General features: G+C 47.3%; 1 protein-coding gene across 1 annotated transcript; it reads left to right on the forward strand.

Annotated features, from left to right (window-relative positions):
* Window positions 1-255: 255 nt before the first annotated feature.
* On the forward strand, window positions 256-17,354 carry LOC119450768 (uncharacterized). Its single transcript, XM_037714273.2, has 4 exons — window positions 256-681; window positions 5,322-7,233; window positions 14,281-14,810; window positions 16,905-17,354. Exons 1-3 carry the CDS (start codon window positions 611-613, stop codon window positions 14,728-14,730), a joined length of 2,433 nt encoding a protein of 810 aa, XP_037570201.2. The 5' UTR covers window positions 256-610; the 3' UTR covers window positions 14,731-14,810; window positions 16,905-17,354.
* Window positions 17,355-25,226: the final 7,872 nt, after the last annotated feature.

Here is a 25,226-nt window from a genome sequence, read left to right on the forward strand (position 1 = left end):
CCTACTGGCTTCAACGTAAAGACAAAAGAGAGAGAGAGAGAGAGAGAGAGAGAGAGAGAGAGAGAAGATGCAGGCGCTATCGTGTAGTATGCTTCGCCGGGGCCAGGTGGCGCCAGCCTCAGCGCTCTCCTCCCCATGCTCCCCGAAAAATCGATCGCCTCCGAGTTGCGCCCCATCCGAGCTCACCCTTGAAGAAAACAGATATCCTCCAGTTGATACGACGTTCTAATTTTCGCAGCAGTTCCTGGAGCACTGAACCGTTAAGAGAAAGACCCTAAGGTGGCTGCAGCTGAAGCTAAGTGCAGCCTGAGCGGCGTATGACGTGACAGGAAAACGTCCACGTGATAAGAGTCCTCGCTTGCAGTGGTGGAAGAGCATATTGTTTTTCTCAGTAGAGCGAGAGGAGCGAACGCTTTCAGCTGCTGACCGCTTAGGAATGTCGATGAAGAAACACGCGTGGATAAAGAAGAACGACTGCGCGCCCCACATCTGGGAAGGCCACAACCACAACACGCTGTTTTGGTAGGAGTGCCAAGATCGTGTCTTTCCCGACGCGCGTGCGAGTGCGGTCAGGAAGAGGCAAACAGCTGGCCGCGGAGGCTGAGACAACATGGCGGAGGGTGGCCCAGCACCCGACGGCCAACCATCGACGGAGGCAGGCGCAGCAGAGGGTGAACGTGGGTGAGTTTGTGTTTCTGCATGTAGTCACTCGCCTTTTCATATGGCGCACCAGTGACAGGGGGATACTCGTTCGGATGTTTCGAGCCACGCGGAAAAGGTGGATGGCATAGTTGCGCGTTTGACCAAACAGTTCGAAGGGAGACAGCCTTCCCTGACTCCCATCAAGGAGGCGGGAGAGGAGGCAACGTTGCTCCGGCTCATCGTCACCGTAAGATGGAGTAGGGCTCCGGTGTGCGCGACGTGTTGCGTACGGGCCGTTCCGGCTGAAATTGAGCAGTAAAGAAATAAGTCTGGCTTAGAACGCTCTTCTCTCGTGAAGCCCACGTGTCATTCGGAAATACAGTCGTGTGAATGCTGCCATATAGCTAGCGTTGAGATTCAACGCAAAAACAGGAAAAACAAAACAACAAAGGTATGAACGGAATGACAGACGATAGAAACAGGACCGGGTTCCCATGCAGAACTTTCATACTCGAGTTCAAGCGGACAAGCGCTTTATAAAGAAGGAGTTTCAAGGAACGTGTGATGGAGGAATTTCTGCGAAGGTATCACAGTTTACCATTCGCGTTGTTTACTGTGTAAATATAATTGACGTGCGCTTGCCAGGTAAGATTAGTAGCTGACGTATATGAGCCCCCATGTACTTGTATAGTATGCAAGTTCTTCTGAAGGAAATATAACAATGTAATAATTTCGCACACGACTAAATCAGCATATGGCGCGATACCCATATTCATTTGCATTTTTTTTATTAAGACGCATTTTCTGGGATGTTCAGGAAGCGGAGATTTTGTAGAGGAAAGAAAAGTAAATTTCACAGTTTCGCCTCAAGGGCGATGCAGTTATGCAATAGGAACATGTTAGATTACTACACGAAGTGTAAGACTCGTAGGTGTACTGGCAGTATGAATCGAAGTAAACGTAAGCTAAGTAAAGACGAGCTGTTGTGCTAGGAGACCTCTGTTTGAATCATGCCGTAACACAATTTCATTTATGTTTAATAATTAAAGCCAACGTCTTTCTTAGCGATTTAACACCACTTTTGCGTATAGAGTATGCTTTATTTCCTGGACCGATCCAGGAGGTAGTGCACAGCCACGCCAAGAAAGTTACATCATTTTCAGGTTTGAGGCCTGTTATCGTTTCTCAATTTTAATATTTAAGTCTGAGAAGACTTTAGATAAAAGGCATGTGCTGTCGGTGTTTTCTTTCATGACTTTTGTTTGTGGGCTGCCATTCTCAAAATTCTGAGGAATAATTTTGTGAGGAATGTAGGACCTGATGTGAGCAACTTTGGTGATAGAATGGTGTGGCAATATAATCCGCATTTACCGCATGTCATATAGCAAGGCGGGGCATAGAGCATAGGTATACATAAATATACACGAAACATGATGGCCACGCTTACGCCAATGTCGGTGGCAAAATTTCGCTTGGGGAGTCGATGTAATTGCTATCGCAATAAATATATTTAAAAATTCCGAAGATGGCACATATGAGAAAAGGTTTGCGACTTTTTATGCGCTTTGTGCGTTTGCTATTTCAAACAGAAACATGAGAACAGTGTCAAATATAGGAGGTTGCCTTTGCAAAATGTCTGCGATATATTCTGTTCGTAAATAAAATACAAGATAAGAAAAAAGTTGTTAAATAAAAAGTTAAAGAAAAGCTCATTCTGAAAAAAAATAAAACTACGGACACAAATTTCTAAAAATTTTTGGGATGTAAGTCCACTTATCAGAACATGGATACATGAATGCAATATTATGTTTCCTCATTCACTTTATTCACATTCGCAGGGTTGTTCATTTATCAATTTTACGGAATTTTTAGAAATCGCCTGTGGCAGGTGGCATAATTCTTATCATTGAGCTGGGTTATTCGATGAGGCGGACATTAGAGCAGCACGAGAAATCGAACCACATGTTCAACCAATTAACAAAAATTCGCTAATTAACTTCTTACTTAATTACTTTGCGACACATTGCAATTTACGAATTGTAGCCGGTGAGCTTACAAGACGCATTCACTTGAAATTAATTTCCAGGATGACACCATTGTCGAGATATGCGCCATCGAACTCGCCGTAAAAATGCACTGTTGTTCCACTTACTTCTTTACCAAAATGCTGTTTTATACATTGAAGCACAAAAGTAACTGGAACGCCCATGTATTTCGTCCCACAATTTGGGAAATAATATCGAAACTGGTGTCATCCTGAAAATTCACTTCTAGTAGATGCGTCTTGCAAGCGCACCGGCTACAATTCCTGAATTGCAATATGTGTCATAAAATAATTAACCTAGAAGTTAATTGGTGAATTTTTGTTAATTAGGTGAATATCTGTTTCGAGTTCTCATGCTACTAACGTCCGCCTCTTCGAATAACCCAGCTCAACGATAAGAATTATGCTACCTGCCACAGGCGATTTTTAAAAATTCCGTAAAGTTTAATTTCGAACACCCGCTATAATGGATCAAAGTGGCCGATGTTGGGCGTGCTGGCTTTAGTGCCCCGAGGACACGTTCCGGTTTGTTAAGTGTTCACACTTGACTCCCTCTAAAAAATGCTAAAAAGAAGTAATGGTTGCCATTAATGAAGGGAGGTTTACCTGGGACGCAATGAAAGAGAGAACAATCTCGACCCTACTCGTGGCGCTCGAACAAATTTATTGCATGTCCCTCGCACTTATTGCTTCAAAAGGTTTAGTCACCGGCACCTGGCTAGCGGCGGTTCTCGCAGCACACATCACGTGTCCGCTTGACTGAACGTGGGCGCACATGCCACGACTGAATTCCTGGCACACGCGGCACTGACTCTGCTGACTTCTACTGACAATGCTTCTCGATGGCTGCAGAAGGCGCATGAGGCAGGGCCACATTCTCGAGGTTGTCGCTAAGTTGGGAGACCATCTCATGCGCAGATTGAATCTAGGCGGCGCTTGTGCAGGGAAGCTTGGTGCTTAACGAGCCCACCCACACCGTCCCAGGCCTTCTTTCCATGCCCGGTATAGTGGAAAATTGCCACCTCGCGGCATTGTATACTTGGCACGCCGCGACTCATACAGTTGGTAGTTATTGTTAAAATGGCTCGCTGCACCATCACCTCCGTAGGTGACGTGACGACAGATGGGTGCTTTTTCATCTAACATTTCGTGCACACAATGTAGGGCGCAGCAGGCTTGAGCTGCGTCGTGATGACAGCAAATTACGACAGCAACGCTGTGTGTTGCTTCCCTTGTCATGCGACACAGGCGATCATGGAGATTTCTTTCTTGTGTCAATGGTATGATTGCGTTCGATTTGAGAGAAGGACAGTCCAGTTTCCCTCAAAATCAAAATGCAAAGCAATGCTTCCGCGCTACTCGCACTTCTTTGCCTCATGAGTAGCCGCGGCCTGAGTGCGGCGTATGTATTCGCGAGGAATCCATTTGGCTACCCATTTCCCCGGCTCTTTCCCAAAAGTGTTCGAGACGACGTCTTCTTGATTAAGTCGCCGCTTTCATAAACAGCGAATGTGACCTCGTGCTAAGCGCAAGGTCGCGGGATCAAATCCCAGCCGTGGTGCGGCAGCATTTTGGTAGGGGCGAAATGCAAAAACACCCGTGTCCCGTGCATTGGGGGCTCGTTAATTAAAGATCCCCTGGTGGTACCGAATTAATCCGGAGTCCCCCACTACGGCGTGCCTCATAATCAAATAGGGTTTTTGGCAAGTAAGACCCCATAATTCAATAACCATTCTCAGGCTAACCAAAGTGAGGGTTTCACTCCATGGGAAGCTCTCGCATTCGCCCAACATGCAATATATTGCTGCGGAGCCACAAAGGCACAATGCTTTCGTGCCTTCCAGCGAGCTATCCATGCCAGGTACGTTTGCCGGCGCTGAGACGAAAAGGTTGGCATTAGTGCAACAAACGCAAACGGAAGCCTCTTATGCTTCGAGCAGCACCCATTTTGGACGCAGGGTGTAAAACTGTGTAAAACTGGACGCAGACTTAAGAAAAGCGCATGGGTTGAGAGGCTCAAGCCAGTATATACAGCGTAACTGCTTATGTGTATTCCCGCTCTCCAAGCTTTTGGCTCTATCATAACTCCTTTCCCTGCGTTACTTCCCCCAGCCGTAGAGAGTATAGCTTGCTGGCGCATCTGCCAATCTCTCCCCCTTACCTTGTTAGTATTGTGTAGTGATGGTGAAGAACTAATACACTGAGGTTACGAATCCATCTATTTATTGGGCCAACTCGTGCCCAAGAAAAGCTAGGTGACACTCAAGTCACAATGATAGCGTTGTGACTTGTGACCCCCCCCGCCCCCACGTAGGTGTTCGAAATCTGAAATTGCGGGTCAAGTCCGTCCGCTATCTACGCGTGTATCTACTACCGTACATTCTAGAGTGCTCGCTGGTGCACGCCTACATTCAAGACTTGGCCACACTATTCTCGCCGAGCGCGCAGTCTATTTAGACAAATCTCTTTGCTACAGAATCGGTGACAACACTAATAAAATGCGCGATACAACAGCAGGTGCGTCTGGCTCCAAGCAATAACTTCATAGCGGTGATAATCAGGTGTAAAAACAGTCACCAGCGAAAAGCAACACAATGTACGCCTGGCAGTATACAAGTTCTCTCTCTGCATGCAGGACGCCACAGCCGGACGACGCCCTGGACTACGCGCTGTTCGTGTCGCCAGTGTGTCCCGAACTCGGACCAGCAGAAGTGCTCGCCGATGCCGTCAGGTGCGCCGACACTAGGCTGGAGAGCGTCACCTGGCGGGCGATGGCGCCCTCTCGATGCCGCCATACTCTGGAGCACCTGCGAGCGTGGAACGAATTTCTCTGGGAGATACGCGCAGAGGTCTTGGAGACACGTCCGGGGACGCTCGCTCTTTGCTCGCACCCGCCCGCCACGGAGTGCACGAATGACGATGACGTTGTCCCGGACAAAAGTGACGTGGGCTTCCGTGCTCAGCGGTACAGGGGCGCCGTGCTTCTCTTCCATTGGCTCCTGCTCAACAACTACTGTGTGAGAACCGTGGAGCTTGAAGGCTGCCTCCTGCGTCACCACCACGCGATGTTTTTTGACACCCTAGAGCAAGCACCGTGGTTGCAACGACTGAGCTTGGGCTCTTACAAACTCGACGATGTGTCTACTGTAGGACTGACGCACGTGCTACCTAGACTTCTGCGACTCCGGGAACTCGAGTTGTACGATCTATCGATGTGGGGACAGGTGAACCAATGCAGCGCCTTTGAGCGTGCCACGCGCTCTCTGCTTAAAAGGACGACATCGCTAAAGCGCCTGCGCCTGACGAGGATCCTTTTCACATTCGCTAACGTCACGCGCTTCGTGAAAGGGCTAGAGAAGAATTCGACTCTGGAGGCTCTGCACATAGACTGGAATATTATCGAGCAACATGGTTCGCGCTTTGCCAATTACCTCGCAGGGAACGTCACCCTTCGAGAGCTGATGGTAGAGGACTGGAGTTACTCGTTGCCTAATATGGGTACCGTGTTCAAAGCGCTGGAGGCAAACCGAAGCATCGTCCAAATAGTCGGCGATGGTATTTACATGAACATGGAAGACATTCGGGCTCTGAACAACGCACTGTTGGTCAACGACGTCGTTCAGAGCATTGACCTGACCAAGTGCCGCTGGTGCACCGAACATCAACAGCGGGCCGAAGACACCGAGAGCACGTTAGAGCATAGTGCGACCTGTCACCCGTTCGCGAATTTTCTAAGCTGTAACAAGTCTCTCCGTTTTCTGGGACTTCCTGAAGATATGCTGATTGGTGAGTGGGCACAATGTTTCTTAGAGGCCCTTGGTCGCTCAGACTCGCGCTTGAGGGTCGACGCAGGTTACGTGAGCCAAGACAAAATCTGTGATCTTCTCAATCTTGCCAGGTCAAACGGATGCCTTGGCAAGTTTACCTTCCGAACGACCATTGACAACGTGATATCCGTGATCCCACTCAATGGGGTGCAGTGTTTGAATGGGATAGTCTGTCCCGGACCTTCGGAAACGGGACTTGGGCGTGCTAAGGCCTCGAAACCGAGGAATCCCGTTCAAGCTAGGTTTTCACATAGCATCAGGGGGGACAACGACAGGGGTCACCGCAGCAGAGGACACAGCAGCACGAGACACGGCAAGCACGTCGTGGATGCCGCTGCGCTCGTCATCATGGACATGCGAAGAGCCGCAGACGCGTTGCAGGAGATGATCAGTCTGGTCGTAATGTCAAAGAATCTCACGAGCCTGCACATCAATTTCTTCCGAGACGTAAGTGAAGATGCGACGCAGCTCCTGGCGGATTTTCTGTACCACACGAGGACACTGACTGACTTGGCCATGGTACTCGACTGCAAATCCGAAGCTTCGCGGATTATATTCGACGGCCTCAACCATAACCGAAGCTTGTCCACACTGTCGGTGCAGACGTCTCGTGCGCAGTGTTTCAAGGACCTTCCCGACAAACTGGCATTTCTCATATTGTGCAGCGGACACTTGACGCGGCTAGAGTTTCCTCTCCTGGGCCCCTCGCAAACGGCACAGGTGTGTGCTTTGTCTTCTTCCTGACATAGAAGTGCAGCCGCGGTTAGAGACCGCCCATTGATTCGCAGGGCCTACATCTGCAAATATTTGCGATGGGAAAAGGAGTGATACTATTTAAAGAAAAAGAAAAACGACAGTTACGTTTATAGTGAGCTTTTCAGGGAAGGCGCCAGAATGCGCAAGCAACTTTGCGCACGTAGATCAGATCGAATAACAAAGGAATTCGAGTTGCTAGAATGCATCCTTCGTCCGACAGATATTCAGTATACACCGGATTTGTAGTAGGACAGTTTTGGATGTGAAACGTCTTCAAAATCGGTCACAGGGGGTTGCTTGCTAAAACCGCATGCACCGGAAACACGTAGTAGTTTTATAACTTGCATCTTTGGGACCGCACTATCCGAGTGCCTTATTATGGTATCATTGTGTAGACAAACGAAGTCATTACTCGATCAAGCATATGTCGCGCGTACAGGTGGCACCTTTCTCGCTCCACGCATGATGGAATCGGAGCTACATTTAGCATCTCGCTCGGCGTACAATGAGGCACCGAGAGGGAGTGGTCGCGTTTGAGAGAGCTCACCTCAGCCATAAAATTAGGAGGACGCTTAAGCTTCGCCTTCAAAAGTGACTGTTTCAAAAGTGACTCCAAAAGTGATTCTTGACTGTTTCTCACACTTGCCGGCAACTGCAGCTTATGTAACCGTAATGTTTACCGGGAAACGGTGGCGGTGAACGCTATGCACGAAGGCGCGCTTTCTGGTAGAAACGCGGCCTCTTTCGTGGGCCGGACTTCTTTTATTGTTCGCACCTTTAATATTTCAGCCGGAGAAGAGTTAACATAAAAGGCATGCGCTGTCTGTGTTTTGTTTCATGACAATTGTTTGTGGGCTGTCACTCTCGAAAATCCGAGGAATAACTTTGTAAAGAATGCAAGAGCAACTGTGAGCAACTTAGACGGTAAAATATATTTGGAGGGCCTGCGTGGTTGGTGATGATTTAGACAGAGGGATATTCAAGCGCTCTGAAACCGACGGAACGTACCCGTCGCCGTAGGAAGCGCAAGCGATTGAGGGAAGCACGTGGGCTCCAACCATTTACAAGTGCGGCGAGCTCGAGCGACGAAGGGCAGTCGCGCCACCCGACTAAGAATAACTTTTTCTGTTTACGTTTGTGTCTAAACACCCTCGGTAGAACATCCACTGCGGTTAGGGAGCGAGCATGATTGCAAAATTACACAGTAAGACCCCCACTAGCTGTAACATACCTTAGTCAAGCAATATTTCCTAATGCGGAAATAAATGCAGCTTGTCTATTTCGTTACATAATTTATCTACCTCCATTAGTGCCCATACACAGGCTGCCTCACGAACAAGACGTTTAACGTCCCCACTGCGGCTGCGTCTCTGATACAGCCTACCCGATTATTCTTTTTAAATCACGATGTTTAAGGACGAAAGCAATTCCGGGGATACGCCATAATGGAATGCTTTGGAATAATTTTGGCCAACTTCAACGTGCACCTGAACCTTGCATTTAGCCCTCATTGAAGTGCATCCAGCGTAGCCAGGGATCCAAGCCGAGACCTCGCGCGCGGCAGCTGAACGCTATGTTCACTGAGCTACCGCCGGCGCGTGTAACATATTATATTGGCCACAGCAGCCCTAGCGTTATTTGCAAAGAAAGGGAGCGTAAGCTTTCTATCAATATTGCAGCACGTTTGTCTAATGCATCGTGGTCCTTGCACGTGTGGGCCAAGTCTACACATGCACAGTGTAAGTGAGTGAATGCGTGAGTGAATGAAGGCGTAGTACTCCAAGAATGAAATGCAACACATACGCAGCAGCGATGTGTCTGCAGCCTTGGCCAGCGGTGAACACCATTTATTCGAACCTCTAAAGATATGAACATGCTTTTACGGCATCTTTTTTAAAATCTTATGTGGTTTTATTTCAATTGGAAATGTATTTTGTGGATACTGGGACGTTCCTTGGAGAATGAACTGTTCGCCCCCGTTTAAGCTTACCTTCAACCATCGCGCCCACTCCCGTCCTGTCGTTATTTTTTTTCCTCACAAAGTTTCGCGCCTTTTCGCAGCAGAAAATGGTGTCAACCAGCCAGACTCATACAGTTTTCTGCAAAAAATTTGGCGCTAGTGCCTACGGGAGCTTTCAGCGTGGCGGTTACGGGAATGATGGTTATTGCAGATGGATTTGTCTACACTTCGTCCTTCTGGCTACAAACGGCTTAACCGCTTTGAATATTGAACACTTTCAGCAAAATATTGCGCTATATTCGCAGCGATTATGCATGTGTGCAGAGTGCTATTGCTCTCTGCGTTTGCAAAAATAGATTTGCTTCGAAATGTAAGTCAGTAAATGCAGATAAACCCTGTGAAAAAAGCCGCAAGAGGCGTCTGAATCCACAAGCCCGATGATGAGACAAATTGACCATCATTTTCCATCGTATAGTAGATCAATTTCAGCACCAGAGCTCTCTCTAGTAACTTTAGTTGGTAACTCTATGACTAGAGCAGAAGCCAATTAGTAAAGTCTGTAGATAACTCGTCGGACATTCAGGTGTAGCTGAAGGGAGTGACGACAGGCAATAACTGCAAGAAAATCACACAGGAAATCCCCTGCGTGAATCCCCTTGTATCGTGCTAACGAAGACAATAACCTTAGCGAAGCGCTTCTCCTGTATTCTTCGTTGTTGTGCGGACCTGCATAGCGCGTGCGATCTATGAACAAATTATCCTAGCAGTGCACGTTGCTTTACATTTTTAAAGGAGTCTGAACTTGATTTCATTGGTATGGCTTCATTAAGGAAAACAGCTCGAAAAAAAACGTGACCTGTAATACACAGCACCTGTGCAGTCTTTCTTTCTCGTAACGTTTTTTATCGCACTGTTTGCCGTAATCAATGTATGTTTTTGTACGTTAGCTATAGAAAATAATTACGAACTAAATGTGTAAGTATGTAAGCGCTCGTACACTAAGCAAAGGAAATAAGGCTTACCTGCCGCAGCGGCTATGACGTACTTGTGTTGAGCGCGAGGTCGCAGACTCGATTACCGACCGCGAATGACTGCGCTTGGATGAGGGCCAAATACAAGAACGCTCGAGTGGTTAGATTTCGGTGCACGTTTAACGAGCCGCAGGTGGTAGGAACCCATTCCGAGCCCTGACGCTACGCCATCTCTCATAACTCACTGCCCATGTTTCGAGGCCTTTACACCCCGTGATTTCTCCCTTTTTTTTAAAGGATGGCTCATGAGAAAATAACGGACAAACCACGACCCCTTGCGCAGTGTCATGCATGCTTATCAGTGTATTCTAGGGTATCTGCGTATTCTTTTTAACAAAAAAATGTCACAGTTTCGCCCTAAGGGCGAAGCAATGAATGCGATAGCAACACAGCAATGTCATACGAAGTAAGGTGAGCGGCTTTGGTAGAAATATGAATTGTAGTAAACATGAGCTGATTAAGTAAGCAGGTGTGCTGCGGCATAAGTAGACCGACATGAAGAGAGACTCGATGACCACGAGAAGGCGCGTGTGAAACGGTGGTGTTGATGAGAAGCGCTTCCCGTGGGCAGCGCGTGCGAAGGGACACACCTGTAGCGCTGCACTGCCGATCCGGGCAGCATTGCATGTGTAGCGTGCGTTGGAAAATGTGACCCGACTATTACTAACTGAATGAACAAGCGTGGTGTGAGCGCGCACAAACAAACACGAATAGATCACACTGAATGACTGCAGACGACTGTCAAAACGCTGGCAGCAAGCATACGCCGCAGCGGGCGAAGGTACGTGCGGTCTATCGCTTCAACGGAAACTGAGCGGCGAATGCACGGCGCATAAAGGTCAGAGCCGTGTGGAGATAAGAGACGGTGCGGACGAGCGACGAGCGCGGTTGTTGGCGGAGTAGAAGTGCGCCCCCCCCCCCCCCCCCGCTCTTTCCGGCGCTGGCTTCCTGCTTCCTTGCTTGCGCGTGGGAGATTGCGTGCGTTCGCTCTCCGTGATAGCGCGCGTCCCCGCACGCTTCTGCTCGGGCATACGGCGCGCGGCGAAGATTTTATCTATAGGGAACCTCACGGCGACGGCGACGGCGACGCCGACGGCAGAAATTCGGTTGAAGTGTCCATATAATTGCTATCGCAATAAAATAAGTACAATGCCGCCAGCGTTTCTTTTCTTTTTTTATGTTCCTCAATGAACTAATGTCATCAAATTTTCTTGTGTGTGTGAAGTAAGCAAGACTCTAGTCTAGACCACACCACAGTGTATGATGTCACAGGCCGCTGCTGCGGAGGATTCAGAATGGTTCCGCCGCCGTCTCTACCGTTTACGTCTTCCGGCGTCCCAGAAAATAATAAATTCGGGTGGTTCGCGTGCCACAACCACGATCTGATTACGAGGCACGCCGTAGTGAGCACTCAGTATTAATTTTGACCACGGCCTAAATCTATGCACACGAGCGTCTCTGCATTCTGTCCTCATCGACATGCAGCCCCCGCAGCCGGCATCGAATCCGCGACCTCGAGCTCAAACATGGTCGGAACGCGGATGCCGGGACCGGCAAATCGAGCCCGAACCCTCACACTTATGAATTAAAATTTTAATTAAGCTCCACAATTGTCTCGAGCGGCCAGCCTGTGCGGCAATCTTGCGCGTATTGGCGGGCTTCATTCCCTCTGAGAAAAACACATTTATGTGGCACGTATTGAGCAACAGAAAGCTGTGTCGGGAGTTTTTCATGTTGCTATACAATTTTCTTATAGTTACTTTTCATCTACTTGTAATATTTGAGGTATTGAGAAATTAATTAACACTAATTATGTAATGAGGTGGAATGCAAAAAATAATCTGAGCATCTCCAAGCGACGGCAAAGAACATTACCTTGGCGAGATGGTGGTCCAGCTACGTGGCATTTGCATATTTTTAACGTTTGGTGCGTGATAGATGGGACGCGTTGTATACATCACGAATCTGCCCGATCTGTATGGCAGACGCTGTAACAAGGCTTCGTATTATTATTTTTTTCTCTCTGAGGTTCTTTAAGATGTGTACAAAGCACGGCCCACGGATGTTTTTGCATTCCACCTCCATCGAATTGGGGCCGCAGTGGCCGGGAGTCAGACCCTCAAACTGGTGCTCAACAGGAGAGCGCCATTGAGTCATCGGTGTGGGTAGAGAAGCACAATACCATAGTCCTGAGCAACAGTGGCTGATCTTAGTGTCACTATGAGCACTAGGTTATTGAGGCGAAAGACTTAGGTGTCTATGTTGGCGCGGCCCTTGGTGGTGACCTTGTCGAAACTGCGCCGTGGTGAAGAGTGGCCGATGCCGCAAAGATGCTCGGATAGACGTCACACTTCCGATTGACGTCAGTAAATTAGTGGCTTTGAAAAAAATTTTTTGGCACATTTCGGTCTGGGAGGGAAGCGAACCCCCTCCGGGGTGCGAGACGAGCCCGCTTCCCTGAAGTCACGGCTGCTACACGGTTCTAACGTATACTAAGGGTGTTCCTAGTGCGTGCGTGATTGCACACGTCTCGTGGCCGCCATTTCGCTGACTAAAAGTGTGGCCTAGTGCGCGCACTAACATGCTGCACGTCAGGTACTACGTTAAGTGTTCATATGTGGCGTTCCGGAGGTAGCCTTAGTGCCACACGTGTACTTCCCATTGCGGCTCGTTATGTCTTGCAAGAAGTCTAGCCCCGATTGTAGAACTTAATGCATTACCAGTATGTCTTACAAAGAAGTCTAACGCCGATTGTATAAGTTCATGTATTACCAAATGTGCAGCAGGCACTCGCCTTCTTCTGTTACAAGAGTGTAACACCTGCCATACTTTTTTAGATGCGAAGCATCTTATGCTCGGGGCTACGTCACTCCCTACCTCCCTCCCTGCATCCCTCCCTCCATCCGCCGTGCGGCGTCCACACCCCTACTGCGCATGCGCACCATCCTCCCCCTCCTTGTCTCATCTCCTCTACTCTCGGCATTCCTCCTTTCCTCTCCGGATTGCGCAACGAATGGCAACACCTGCGGCTCCGGGCGCGATAATGCGAAGCAGCTTAGGTTAGAGGCGCGACGGTAGGCGCCCCAGAGGCACCGGCAACAGTCACCAACGCCGCGCGCGTTCGGTGCGAACGCGGGCAAAACGCCGACGGCGTCGACAACAGTTCTGCGCGTTGCTGGTGGTGCTGCATGTCCAAGTTTATACAGCTGATAAAACTACCTTGAGTCGACCCCATGGTTGCTTCGCATACTACTCAGGGTTCCCCTACGGAAAGATGGTGTAATTTTTTTATGTAGACTGCAGCGTAAAGGCCTCACCCGACAATGTTGCATTAGTCCTGTCTTATGTATACAGGTAGACTCCACATGAAACTTCATTTTCAAACGACTTCGTAATTAGACAGTTTTAGTTTGTCCACAAGCTTCTCACCGTTTGCGGACTACCGCAGAGGTAAATGTGAGTGGCCGGGTTCTTGGTGCCACTTGGGCGCTTAGTGTTTAACGAGACAAACATAGAGCTATTATTGCAGTAACCAAGTGTATCCTTCTTCGCTGCTGGTGTAAACTTTCGGCAGCAACGTAATCGTGACCACATATTGCTTTTTAAATGTTTCTTTTTTGCAACAATGTTCATGGAACAAGAAAATGTGTCTAAGGCATTGCGGTTACACAAAGCGTCAACAGATGTCGTTACCGGCATCGTTGCTGCCGCACACCTCTCCGGTAATTCGGTAAAGCGCGGGAGTGTGCTAAACATTACTGGTTCGTACATCGCCTATACTATATTGAATTCCCCGCAATGTCACCGTGGTTGTCAGTCAGTGCCTTGTCTGTCGTGCTCTCACCGTCCCGTCCCGTCTTAAGCGCTAACGGGAGGAAGGTTGCGGACAAGCTAGGACTCTTCCATCTTCGTCCACGTTTTCCTGCACCCGTTCTACTAGAGTAATATACAACCAGTTATGTGCTCGATGCATTGCATGCTCTTGGAATGCAGGTCTCACGATTGCTGCCCGTTTTGCAGGTGTACTGGAAGCTACCGCGACGCGTAATGGAGGCTGTGCCCCTAGTGGTGTCACCCACTGACAAGGTGTCCGTGTGCCAGCAGCAGATCAGACTCATCTTCAACAAGGTTCGCATGGACGCCATGCTCGAGCGCGAGGCGACTACGTTCGTCATGGGAGAGAGTAGGACCAAGATGGCCGCCGAGGCATTCCAACGGCTCGAGGGAAGCCCCGAACTGCTCGCCAGAGTGCGCGAAGCGGGGCTGCTCAGAGGAGATCAAGCTCAAGCCAAAATCAAAGCCGCCCGGGAGCGGCTTGTGTTGGACTTTTTCGTTCTCACGGGAGTCGTGCGGGAGCACGTGGTGTGTCTAGAAAGTGCGACTGGAGCGACTCAAATCGATCAGGTGTTGAGTGGCCGCGTATTAATAAACATCGTCAGGCACCTTATGGTGTCAGATGTGGTCAGCTGACAGCCCTCCTTCAGTTTGCCTGAATGAGCATGGAAGTTGAAGCTGAATGCCCGGATACAGGTTCTGCACCCTTCCGAGAGGTGAGTTGTTGCTCTGTTATTCGCTGCATGTCATTGGAGATGAGCTCGACACCCACTGTATTAGATATACTGAGCACAGGTGGATTTACAAATGCTAAGTGGCAAACATTTTCATCGTGCGCGGAGCGAAAATAACGTTGAATGATAATAACATGTCCCGATCGAACCATGACAGTCCGGAATAAGGACGTGTTCTCATTTTTATCTCAAGTACGACACGCAACCCCGATGTTTACATTTTGTAGTAGTACAGAAATTCAGTGTGACATAGGCACGTCTGCGGAAGGACGCGCAAGGTCGCTTCGTTCTAACTAAAAACCGCTATTGGCGGGTTTAGTTCAGTGGGACAAGAGAACAACAGGAGATGCGGGCACGAGCGAAGAACGCGAGAGAGGAAAACTGTCTATGATGCTTAAATTTTGCAATATCGTATGAATGCATTTTTGTGCTTACTCGTATTGTCAATTAATTTCTCTGCGATGCCCTGTCAAAAGTAAAGGAAGGGCAAAAGAATCAGTTCTATTACACTGAATGAAATTCGTAAGTTTCCAGCCTAAAGCCTTGGTCTCCAAACCACATTTTTACCGCATTTATTACTGTGGATTGTAGCGTTGTGTGAATATTCGAAACTTTCGAATAACGAATCGAATAGTGTATTATTCGATTCTAGCCACTATTCGTAAGTGCGAGCATTTATCGAATACTTTTCGAATATTTCAAAACGTCAACTGCGCCCAAATAAACATAAAATCGGAGCAACAGGACGGTAAATTGTCGCCCCCGCAGACATAGTATAGGCATAAAAGATGAGAACTTGCGTAGTGGAGCAGGCTCCGTTACTTAGGTAGACATACTTTACAGGCTGTACAGCGGCCATTCGCACTCTCTGAAGAGTCCCGTGCATGTGAAAAAAAAAACCAACTTGCTTGCTCGCGATGCTCCATTGGTGGTTTTAATAAATAACTCCTCATAACGCACTATGTGATGACGCAAACACGCTGACATTGAGAATGCTGGGATGGGAACATCGTGTTGTATAATTGACATAACGGCTGTTCATTACTCGAAGACTGTTCGAAAAGTACTCGATATTCGATTCGATTGGCTTCTGGCAATATTCGATTCGGTAACAGAAATCCGTATTCACAAACCCCTAGTGGACTGTTGCCACACTTATGTAGCGAGGAACACGAAACTACGACATGACCTGGTATGAACGGGACGAGTACGTGCTCTCGGTAATTTTACCCTTAACTGTAGAGCAACAGTGTAGACACACGCCAAAGTATGCGCGTTGTTTGCGCGAGTCGCAGCCGAAGGAGCCATTCGTAATCATTTATGATCTAATGAACGCACGTAAGCACCACAGAAATAGAAAGAGAAGTGGATTAGCACTTGTCTCCCCAAAAGAACACCACGCCCCCAAACTTGAAGAGGGGGAGAAAAATATATGCACATCCAACGCACATGTTAGAATCTACGTGAAGCGAAAATTTAATGCTATCTAAACTAACGGCGATACTTAAAATGTTCTTTACTTTCAAGCTATACAACGTGCAATGTCGTGGACTGCTATTGTTTATCCACCACAAAGGTCACAACTTCATTTTCATGCCAATTTTATGTTTATGCACTGATTCATTCCCAAGCCATGCTTAAATGCAAGCTTTCCCGCTTCGTTTCTCTCCAAATCAGGTGGACGCACAGTGCGAGACGCACACGCCGCGATGTCACAAGCACAAAGGTGATAAATGATGCTTATTGAGGGATCAATGGCCGATGAAAGGTGCGTGCAATGAACGGTAGTACGAGACTTATCAAGGGACATTTACATTTAGAGATTTTGGAACTCTTCTGCCACGGTGAGACGTATCCATTTCGAAGGATTGGCCAAGAACGCGCACACTCCTAGTGTCAAATATAACATAAAAGTAAATCAATCAAGAGCACATAATAGAAAGTAAGTTGGATCGCCAATTATTTTTGACATATCGTGGATTCCCTTTCCGAAACGACTTACAATTGGGCGACAAAGCCTTTAAAAAAAGTGTGGTAAATGAGAATTTAATCCTACTATTCGTTACATGTATGCAGGTTGGCTGTCCTTGGAGAAGAGCTTTTCAGCTGCACCAGGAACCAAGCAGGAGCGGCGTAAAAGCACATCAAAGTGCTTGTGACGACGCCATGCATAGCACGGCCGGTGAAGTCACAGTTGCAACGTCGCGAAAAACTGCCGTTCTGACACTTTCGCCTACAGGAAAGCAGGAAAGCGACTGAGGAGGCGCAGAGGCCTCTGCTGGTGCTTGCGGAAGAAAAGAGTGGCGCGTGATGACATTGTTTTCATTCTACGCAGTGCTGGCCTTTTCAAACCTGTGTCGGTGTGCAGGAAGTGTGAAAAGCCCGTTGCAACAATTGTTTAAGCGGCGTTCATGTTGCCAAGCCTTTCTCCGTCGTCGAAGAAGCAGTCCAATGAAGAATAACTTTTCCTTAAGCTTCCATGGGATGCTGGAATAGGCCGGAATCTTGTCGACGAGCATATGGAGGACTGCGTGACGACGGTGGAAGCGCGGGCAAGCTGAACCGCAATACCAGTGCAGCAAGATGGACTCGTTGGTAGATCATGATGGTCTAGAGCAACAACGCACGGAGGAAGAGGGACAATCCAAGACACGGCACACGCAGTGCATTTCTGTGTGCTATAGTTGTGTTTGGAACGGTAGAGGTGGGTCGTGTTATGCTGGCAGGAATCGATGTGTGTGGGATGTGCATGTGGCGCTCAAGACGGAGATAGGGAGTGGCCGCCTTGATGAGCCATATTGAGGTCTTAAAGATGGATATTTTCTTGGGACGTATGAAGAGGGCGAGTGAGATTCTAATGTTTATTGTAAGCAAGGAGATCAAGTGTTAGAAAACCCACTGCTGGAGACACGGGAAGGCTACGATTAATTGTTGAAGCATTTACAGTGAAAGTAGCAGCGGGCCCACTTGAGGTATTCTGTGGTCCACCGGGCCTAAACTATATGAGACCAGCGAATACCTTTTGTGTTTCCTGTACTGGGAAATGTGACAGATTGTGGGCGGCCTTGTAGGACACCGGCGGGGAGGCACCGGAGTGAATGGCTATTGTTGTGGGAAACACCGTAGGACACAGTTGTCAACTCATAACATCTCAGTCGTCTGCAGAAAAATTATCACGGTAGTTGTAACTCTTTCTGAAGTTTCTAACGAGAATGAAAGTGCAGTCGTCGCAGGAAAAGGTTAGCGGAAGTAGCCACGGAGATATCGCTGCACGAGGCGCTGAAGTTCGCGAATACGCCAACGGTGACGGTGTCAGTGCGAAAATTGGTAGCGCTTGATAAGCGCACTCTCAAAGGGCCTATAACCAGATTTGAGAATTGGAAGCAGACATGCGCGGTGCGCAATCACACGTCTTTTTTTTTTTTTTGGTCGAAGCACCTTGCTCCCTCCATTCCTGCAATAACTAGGCAGCCGCACGACAACGGTGTATCACTGCAGACGCTTTTAATTTTTAATTTCTAGGAGCGTCGTTTCATGTACTTCGCTCTGTTTCTCCCTTCCATTCCGTCTAACGTGTATCTTTGCCTGTACTTTCTGGTGACACTCAGCAGATTTCGCCTCCAAATTTCTTTCTTTCTTTTAATTGGGCTATTTCTTCAAATTGTGAGAGGGTTGCTTTCAAAACCCTTCATCATTTATTTTATAATTGGCTTTATGCCCATTATACCTATTGGTGGTGCGCGATTACTCCCCCCCCCCCCCCCTTTGCTTTTTTTTTTCTAATCGGGGGAACCAAAAAAAAATGTGGTTGATCCCTCTTATATAGGAATCGGTATAGAACACGAAAGTGAAACGTGTCTTCACAGAAGTAGTGTAATGTTTATTGCACATTGATATATAATGTCTATTGGTGTTTTGTGGCTAAAGCGCCCTTAGGCGTTGATGCACCCACGCTGACGCCTGGTGGCACGTCTCCTCCATCACGACTACCAACGTCGATGACCATGAGCAACCGTCGTGCATATGGAAGCTGCACTACGCTGCACACGCTAGCACAACGCGAAAGACGAAGCACGTAACTGACACACTAATACAACGCGCAAGACAAAGCACGTAACTGAATCGTCACCGAGTCAAATCAGCGCGTACAGCGCGTCGTAATTGCAGCCTCCGCGATCAACTTCAGAAACATTTTCAGAGCTAATTGCGGAGGCCACGCTCCGCTGTGCTGAGTACGGTGAACGCCACTACCAACGCCACCTAGGTGGCGTTGGTAGTGCTTCTTGATGCCAGCGTCCCTTCGAATGCTGGCATCGAGGCGTCGTAGTGCTGAGACGACCGAAGCGTTCACTGTCGGTGCGCGTTAGTGTCATAATGCAGTACTTCTCTTTTCTGCTCGTAACCAAAACAAAAAAAAAGAAAGCAATATATCGAACCACGGAAACAGTGTTGACAGCTGGGCTCGTTGGTACGAATACATTGATGCAAACTGCACGAAAAGACGGGACACTAGCAAAGAAGGTGACAGACGAGCGCAGACTTCCAATGAGTGTATGAGTAAACTCAACTGTAGGTCTGCGCTCGTTGGTCTCCTTCTTTCCGCGTGTCCTGTCCTTTGCGCGCAGTTTGTATCAATTCAAATGAAAGCCCGTGCGATATTCCTCTCGAGGGGCCCTCGCTTTCTGCCCTAAGGTTACACGCACTGCTTTCAAAGACCCACATTATGGCACGTGACTTCAATGGATTCTCTAATGCGAAGCGCGCAGGACCGCCACATGAAGTGCGCCGAGCAGCAAAAAAAAAAAAAAAAAAAAAAAAAAAATCGCTAGCCCTTCCCCTGTCGACAAATTGGGGGTAAGCGAAGGTTGTCGTCTGTGTGCCTGACCTACTACCTTTCCGTAGTTATGAGGCGTCCACCACCGTCGTCGGGTTCCTGGAGGGCAAGACGACGCTGTCGCACGCGTTGAGCTTCGTTTGCCCTAAACTCAGGGTCGGCGGCTCTTCGCTGACGTTTGGCCTCAACATCGCGCTCCCGCACCTCGGGGTCCGCGGCTCTTCGCTGACGTTTAGTCTGGGCTTCGGAAGCCTTCACGCTAGAATCGGCACGTCGACGACGAACCCTTTCCTGACCGAGTTCGCGGCACCGTTGCTCAATCGCAGCCTGCTCCTTGGCGGAACGCACCACGCGCGGCCTTCCCATGCGGGCGCCGATACCGATGTGAGGTCAGGGAAGCCCGGCGGAGCGCCCGCCAACCCCGCTTCCTTCTCTTTCCCTCCCCGGGACACACCAAACGACCCTGATTGGTCGCACGCGTCACGTTCACCGCCCATGCACCCCGTACAGATGGTAAGCCAGCGGAGCTGAAATGTGCGGCCCCGGTATGAGCCACACGTGACATCTTTCAAGGATGAGTCTTTTTTGGGCTACATAAACGCGAAAAACTTTGGCTGTCTGTCGCTGGATTCAACCGCCCGGCCTAAACCGATTCAACCGCATGGCCAAAACCAACCAAGCCACTGGCACTGGTGGCACGGGCTCATACACGTCAACATTATTCAGCGCAAAGGAAACCTCAGGGAAAATTGAGGCTAAAAATATATGTAGATACACTGTCGTCCTTTATGAAAGGGAAAACACGAGCGCGTGGCCTGCGCACTGCGGCGGCTACCTACCGCGCCATCAACCGACAGTGAAAGAAAGCACGTCCGCTTTTGGCGTCATCTATTGGCAAACAAAATAACGAGTCATGGCCGGTGGTCAAGCGCTGCTAGATTACGCTCCCTCTCCGCTCGCGCAACGGGCGATGCCTGCAGCGCGTCGTCTGCTGCCAACAAATCGAGCGTGGTGCGCGAGCGCGGTCGAAACGTAAAAGTTCTGTCTCACGGCTTACGCGGGTTTCCCTTCGCCTAAACTAGAGCTATTTAAGCGAGATTGATCGATGCACTAAGGTGATGGTTTGCTTGTGGTTTGCGTTTTCGAAAGTGTATCATTGAACGCTGTGGAAATTTTCCTTCGACGCAGAATCCAACGTCAATTACTAGTCTGTCGGCAGAGAAAGTACTCTGTCGTTCAATGTATCCGCGCTAGATGCTCTAATGTCATGCACAATCAAAGCACCCTGGCCGTGATGACAGCGAAGGAGAAGTTGCTGCGTAAGAAATTTGAAGGAAAAAAATGTTCCAAATGTTTGTACAAATTTTAATCAATGTTGCATCTGTAATGTAAAAGACGCGAGCAGAAAATTCAAAAACAGATATCAAAGCATTTATTGACACAACAAAGATATATATATATATATATATATATATATATATATATATATAGTAGTAACTGGATTTTTCAATGGGCCAAGCGTATTTAGGAAAATCAGAAGCACAACTTCGCGGTTAACTTAGGTTTTTTATTTTCCCAACAGTTTCGGTCGGTGGACCGACCTTTTTCAAGGGTCGGTCCACCGACCGAAACTGTTGGTGGACCGACCCTTGAAAAAGGTCGGTCCATATATCGGTGTATGTGTATATATATATATATATATATATATATATATATATATTATATATATATATATATATACACGTGCCCGAGCGGAGAGGGAGCGTAATATAGCAGCGCTTGTCCACCGGCCATGACTCGGTATTTTGTTTGCCAATAGATGACGCGAAAAGTGGACGTGCTTTTTGAGCTGTGGGTTAAGGTGGTGGTCCCACTACGGCGGCACGAGCCCCCCGTTTTCAGTACTTTTGGAAGTAACCGTGGCGGATCTTCTACTTAGGATATGAAGTTGTCGTATAAACCATAAAAAGCTTAAATCTTGTAGATTCCAACAATATATATTATCAAGAAATTGACTGATGTGATTTAGAAATAAATGTTCAAGAACAAGCACGAGATACATGGTTTTTGCGAACTGTGTCTCAGTTGTGACAATATTTAGAAGAAACTACCGCACTTACTGCATTGCGGCTTGCTCTGTAGCTTTAGGACATATTTGTCTAGTTCCTAGACGTAGCAAAATAATTTTGAATTTTTACGTTTTGGATAATTTGCTTTCGAAAATTGCCAAATATCGCGAATTTCTGTTGTAAACAGCCCGGAAACTACAGGCTCAAGGAAGCTAAATTTTGGATAAAGTAGAATTCAAGAAATTTCCATTTAGGACGCATAATTTCATTCACGTACCTTTATTAGTTTCAAACCTCAGCGTCGTAGCTTTAGTACCTTCACGCAAAAATGGGCAAAAATAAACCCAGAATTCTAAATATTGCTTAATTTCGGCTGCAATATTAGGAGAACTAATTAAGTTACATGAATGAAAGTTTGCGTCCTAAATTGAAATTCCTTGAACTATACTTTATCCAAAATTTAGCTTCCTTGAGCATGTAGTTGCGGGGCTGTTTACAACAGAAGATCGTGATATTTGGCAATTTTCAAAAGCAAATTATCCCAAAAGTAAAAATTCAAAATTATTTTGCTATGTCTAGGAAGTAGATAAATATGTCTTAAAGCTACAGAGCAAGCCATAATGCAGTAAGTGCGGTAGTTTATTCTAAATATGGTCAGAACTGAGACACAGTTCGCAAAAACCATGTATCTCATGCTTGTTATTGAACATTTATTTCTAAATCATATCAATCAATTTCTTTATATTATATATAGCTGGAATCTACAAGAATTAAGCTTTTTATGGTTCATACGACAACTTCATATCCTAAGTAGAAGAGCCGCCGCGGTTGCTCCAAAAGTACTGAAAACGGGGGGCTCGTGCTGCCGGAGTGGGACCGCCGCCTTATGGCGCAATAGAAAGCCGACGCCGAGCGCAGACCACGCGCACGCGTGGTCCCTTTCACAAAAAATGACAGTGTACATAACCGTGATCCGCAGCGTTCATTTAATGAAGAATACACAATGGAATTGTTTTTACGTTAGTAAATTAAAAATCAACGCGTTAGAAATGGTGTGGAAGAGACGCTACGCGTTAAAAACAAGCCTACTGAAGTCGCGGCTCTGTAGCCGGCTTTAAGCCAAGAATAAAAGGTCCGAATAGATGGCGCGAGAGCAGGACGAACGCGGCAAACTTGAATTGAATTCCGCAAAACCCCCATTGCATCCATCATGGGAGGAGTGAGAGGGGATAGGAAGAGCGTGAGGGGTGAGAGGCGAGAGAAGATAGGGTAAGGTGTTACGTATCAGGGTCGGCACAAGACTATCGTCTTTCGACGCATTTGCAGCGAAGCAAGCAGATATGCGGCCAATTTTCTTTCCTTTAGTTCTTTCTTGTCCCTGGCTCATACCCGCATATCCAATGCGGGTATGCGCCACAAGTGATTTTATTATCGTTATTCGTGATGTAACTGACGAGCATGTGATGTTAGTGATGCCATGACCTATAACTCATGTTAGTCGTACTTCGTACCCTTCCATGCCAATTTTGGTATATACCAAGTGAACGACGCGCGAGTTTTCGACAGGCTTTCGATAGGGTTTTAGCGTGACACCACCACCACCACCACCACCGCCGACACTTGCGAGACAATACAAGTTTCGCTTGAAAAAAACTTAAATATTTGCTAGAAGTAGATGTGCCGGTTCATGTTGTGTTGATGGCCTTCTAATGCAAGAAATAACACGTGTGCACACGTTATCGCCACTGAAAGAAATGTTACCTAACGTGTTCACCTCGAGTCATTACTAAACCAAACGACTGATTCAGGCATACTTAATCGCAGTCCGCCTTCCTTTCCTTTTCGACAGGTTTTCGATAGGGTTTTAGCGTGACACGTCACCACCAACAACACCGCCGCCGACACTTGTGAGGCAATACAAGCTTCGCTTGAAAAAGGAAGGCAGAAAAAGAGTGGAGGCGCGGCTCGTGGAAGTAACATGACGCGGGGGAAGGACAGGGAAACAACGTTGCTTGCGGATGGTAGTTGTGGCAGTGGGTGTCGGTCGGCCAAATGGGCAAGGGAGCTCAGTATGGCAGCCATCATTTCAATAAATTATTCTCTCTGCATGCGTCTCTCTCGGAAGCGACGCTCGCCTCATGGCATCGTCGCTACGTGGCATTTTAATTACTCCCACGTTTCTTCAACTAACGCACCGATTTGAAAATTTCTTGAGGTAAAACTCCCTCTAGACGGTGCTTTACAACCGCTGTATTAGAAAGAAAAATTTATACGGTAACACAAAGGTCACTTGCCTTGCTATTTGAAGCCCGAGCTGGTTGCCTAAGGACAAAAAGGTAGGGAGCTCATATTCGCAACAAGGTGACGCATGTGTTCTGCATCTAAAATCCGGAGACAACTCGGCACGTCCCAATAGAATGCGAATGTGTTCACCTAGCGAGACCCTTGGCAAAAGTCCACCTTCAATTAGCGCTATGATTTAAATCGCATGGTAGCCTTAACCGGTCAGCTGTCGACATAAGCAAGAGACGTTCAGGGTACAGGTGAAAAAAAAAGAGATAGGTTGACAAGACCGGATCCGTTGCAGTTATACGTAACTATACAATGTAGATATAGAGGTTTTAAGGAAGACAGAAATGGCAGACAAAACACTAGACTGATAAACATCTATATATTACTTAATTAGCGAAAACAGGCTAAGTAACTATTTGTCGCCGTCCCGTTACGAAGGGGATGCCATTAAATCATCATCATCATGGCCAAAATGTTTTAAGGGCTCTGGCTTAAGGGCTCTCTAAATATTAAGGCAGGTTGCCGGAGTTTGCAGCTGTCTTTCGCGAGGAAGTTTTATAGCGAGCGAACGGCTTTCAACGTAAAAATTTATGACCGGGTCATCATTGCATTCGTTTCCGAACATTGTGCAGCGATTATTTTGCCAGGAAGTATCGCGGAATAAAAGTTGACTGTCTGTTGCATTGTCAAATCAGTGTCTCTTTACTCTTGTACAGCGTTGTCTGAATAATCTAAATTTCGAATACGAATCGAACAGAATTTACTATTCGATTTGTATTCGATTTGACAATTTACTGTTCGAAGTTGTGAAATACACTTTTTAAGATTGCAAAGTTTTGGATTCATGGTAACCAACAAAACTCATGCACTGCTAAGACGAAGAAGGGACAAAGAAGTATATAATATTCTGAATAGATACGAATAAAATTTCATTTGTGAGACGACGCAAGCGCCGTCTCACAAATGAAATTTTATTGGTATCTATTCAGAATATTATATACGCATAGACAAGAAATTAAAAAAAAAGCGAAAAGAAGAACAAACCACAGCAAAGCGAAGAGGCATGTATAAAAGAACGTGATTACACGCTATTATGTCACGTTAGTGATTTCTGGCTGACATCTGTGAACTCACACGGGAACACGAGAACTAACACCTGTTAGTTCTAGTGTTAGTCTATCAGAAAAATGCACTTGGAAGGTC

This window comes from Dermacentor silvarum, chromosome 4, assembly GCF_013339745.2.
Source record: "Dermacentor silvarum isolate Dsil-2018 chromosome 4, BIME_Dsil_1.4, whole genome shotgun sequence".
NCBI classification, from domain to species: Eukaryota; Metazoa; Arthropoda; class Arachnida; order Ixodida; family Ixodidae; genus Dermacentor; species Dermacentor silvarum.

What these genes read in the sequence shown, in the direction of transcription:
- LOC119450768 (XM_037714273.2), top strand. Translation starts at nt 611, where the DNA reads ATGGCGGAGGGTGGCCCAGCACCCGACGGCCAACCATCGACGGAGGCA. An exon ending in GCAGCAGAGGGTGAACGTGG is followed by an intron (nt 682 to 5,321) that starts GTGAGTTTGTGT and finishes CTCTGCATGCAG; the next exon opens with GACGCCACAGCCGGACGACG. An exon ending in GCCCCTCGCAAACGGCACAG is followed by an intron (nt 7,234 to 14,280) that starts GTGTGTGCTTTG and finishes CCCGTTTTGCAG; the next exon opens with GTGTACTGGAAGCTACCGCG.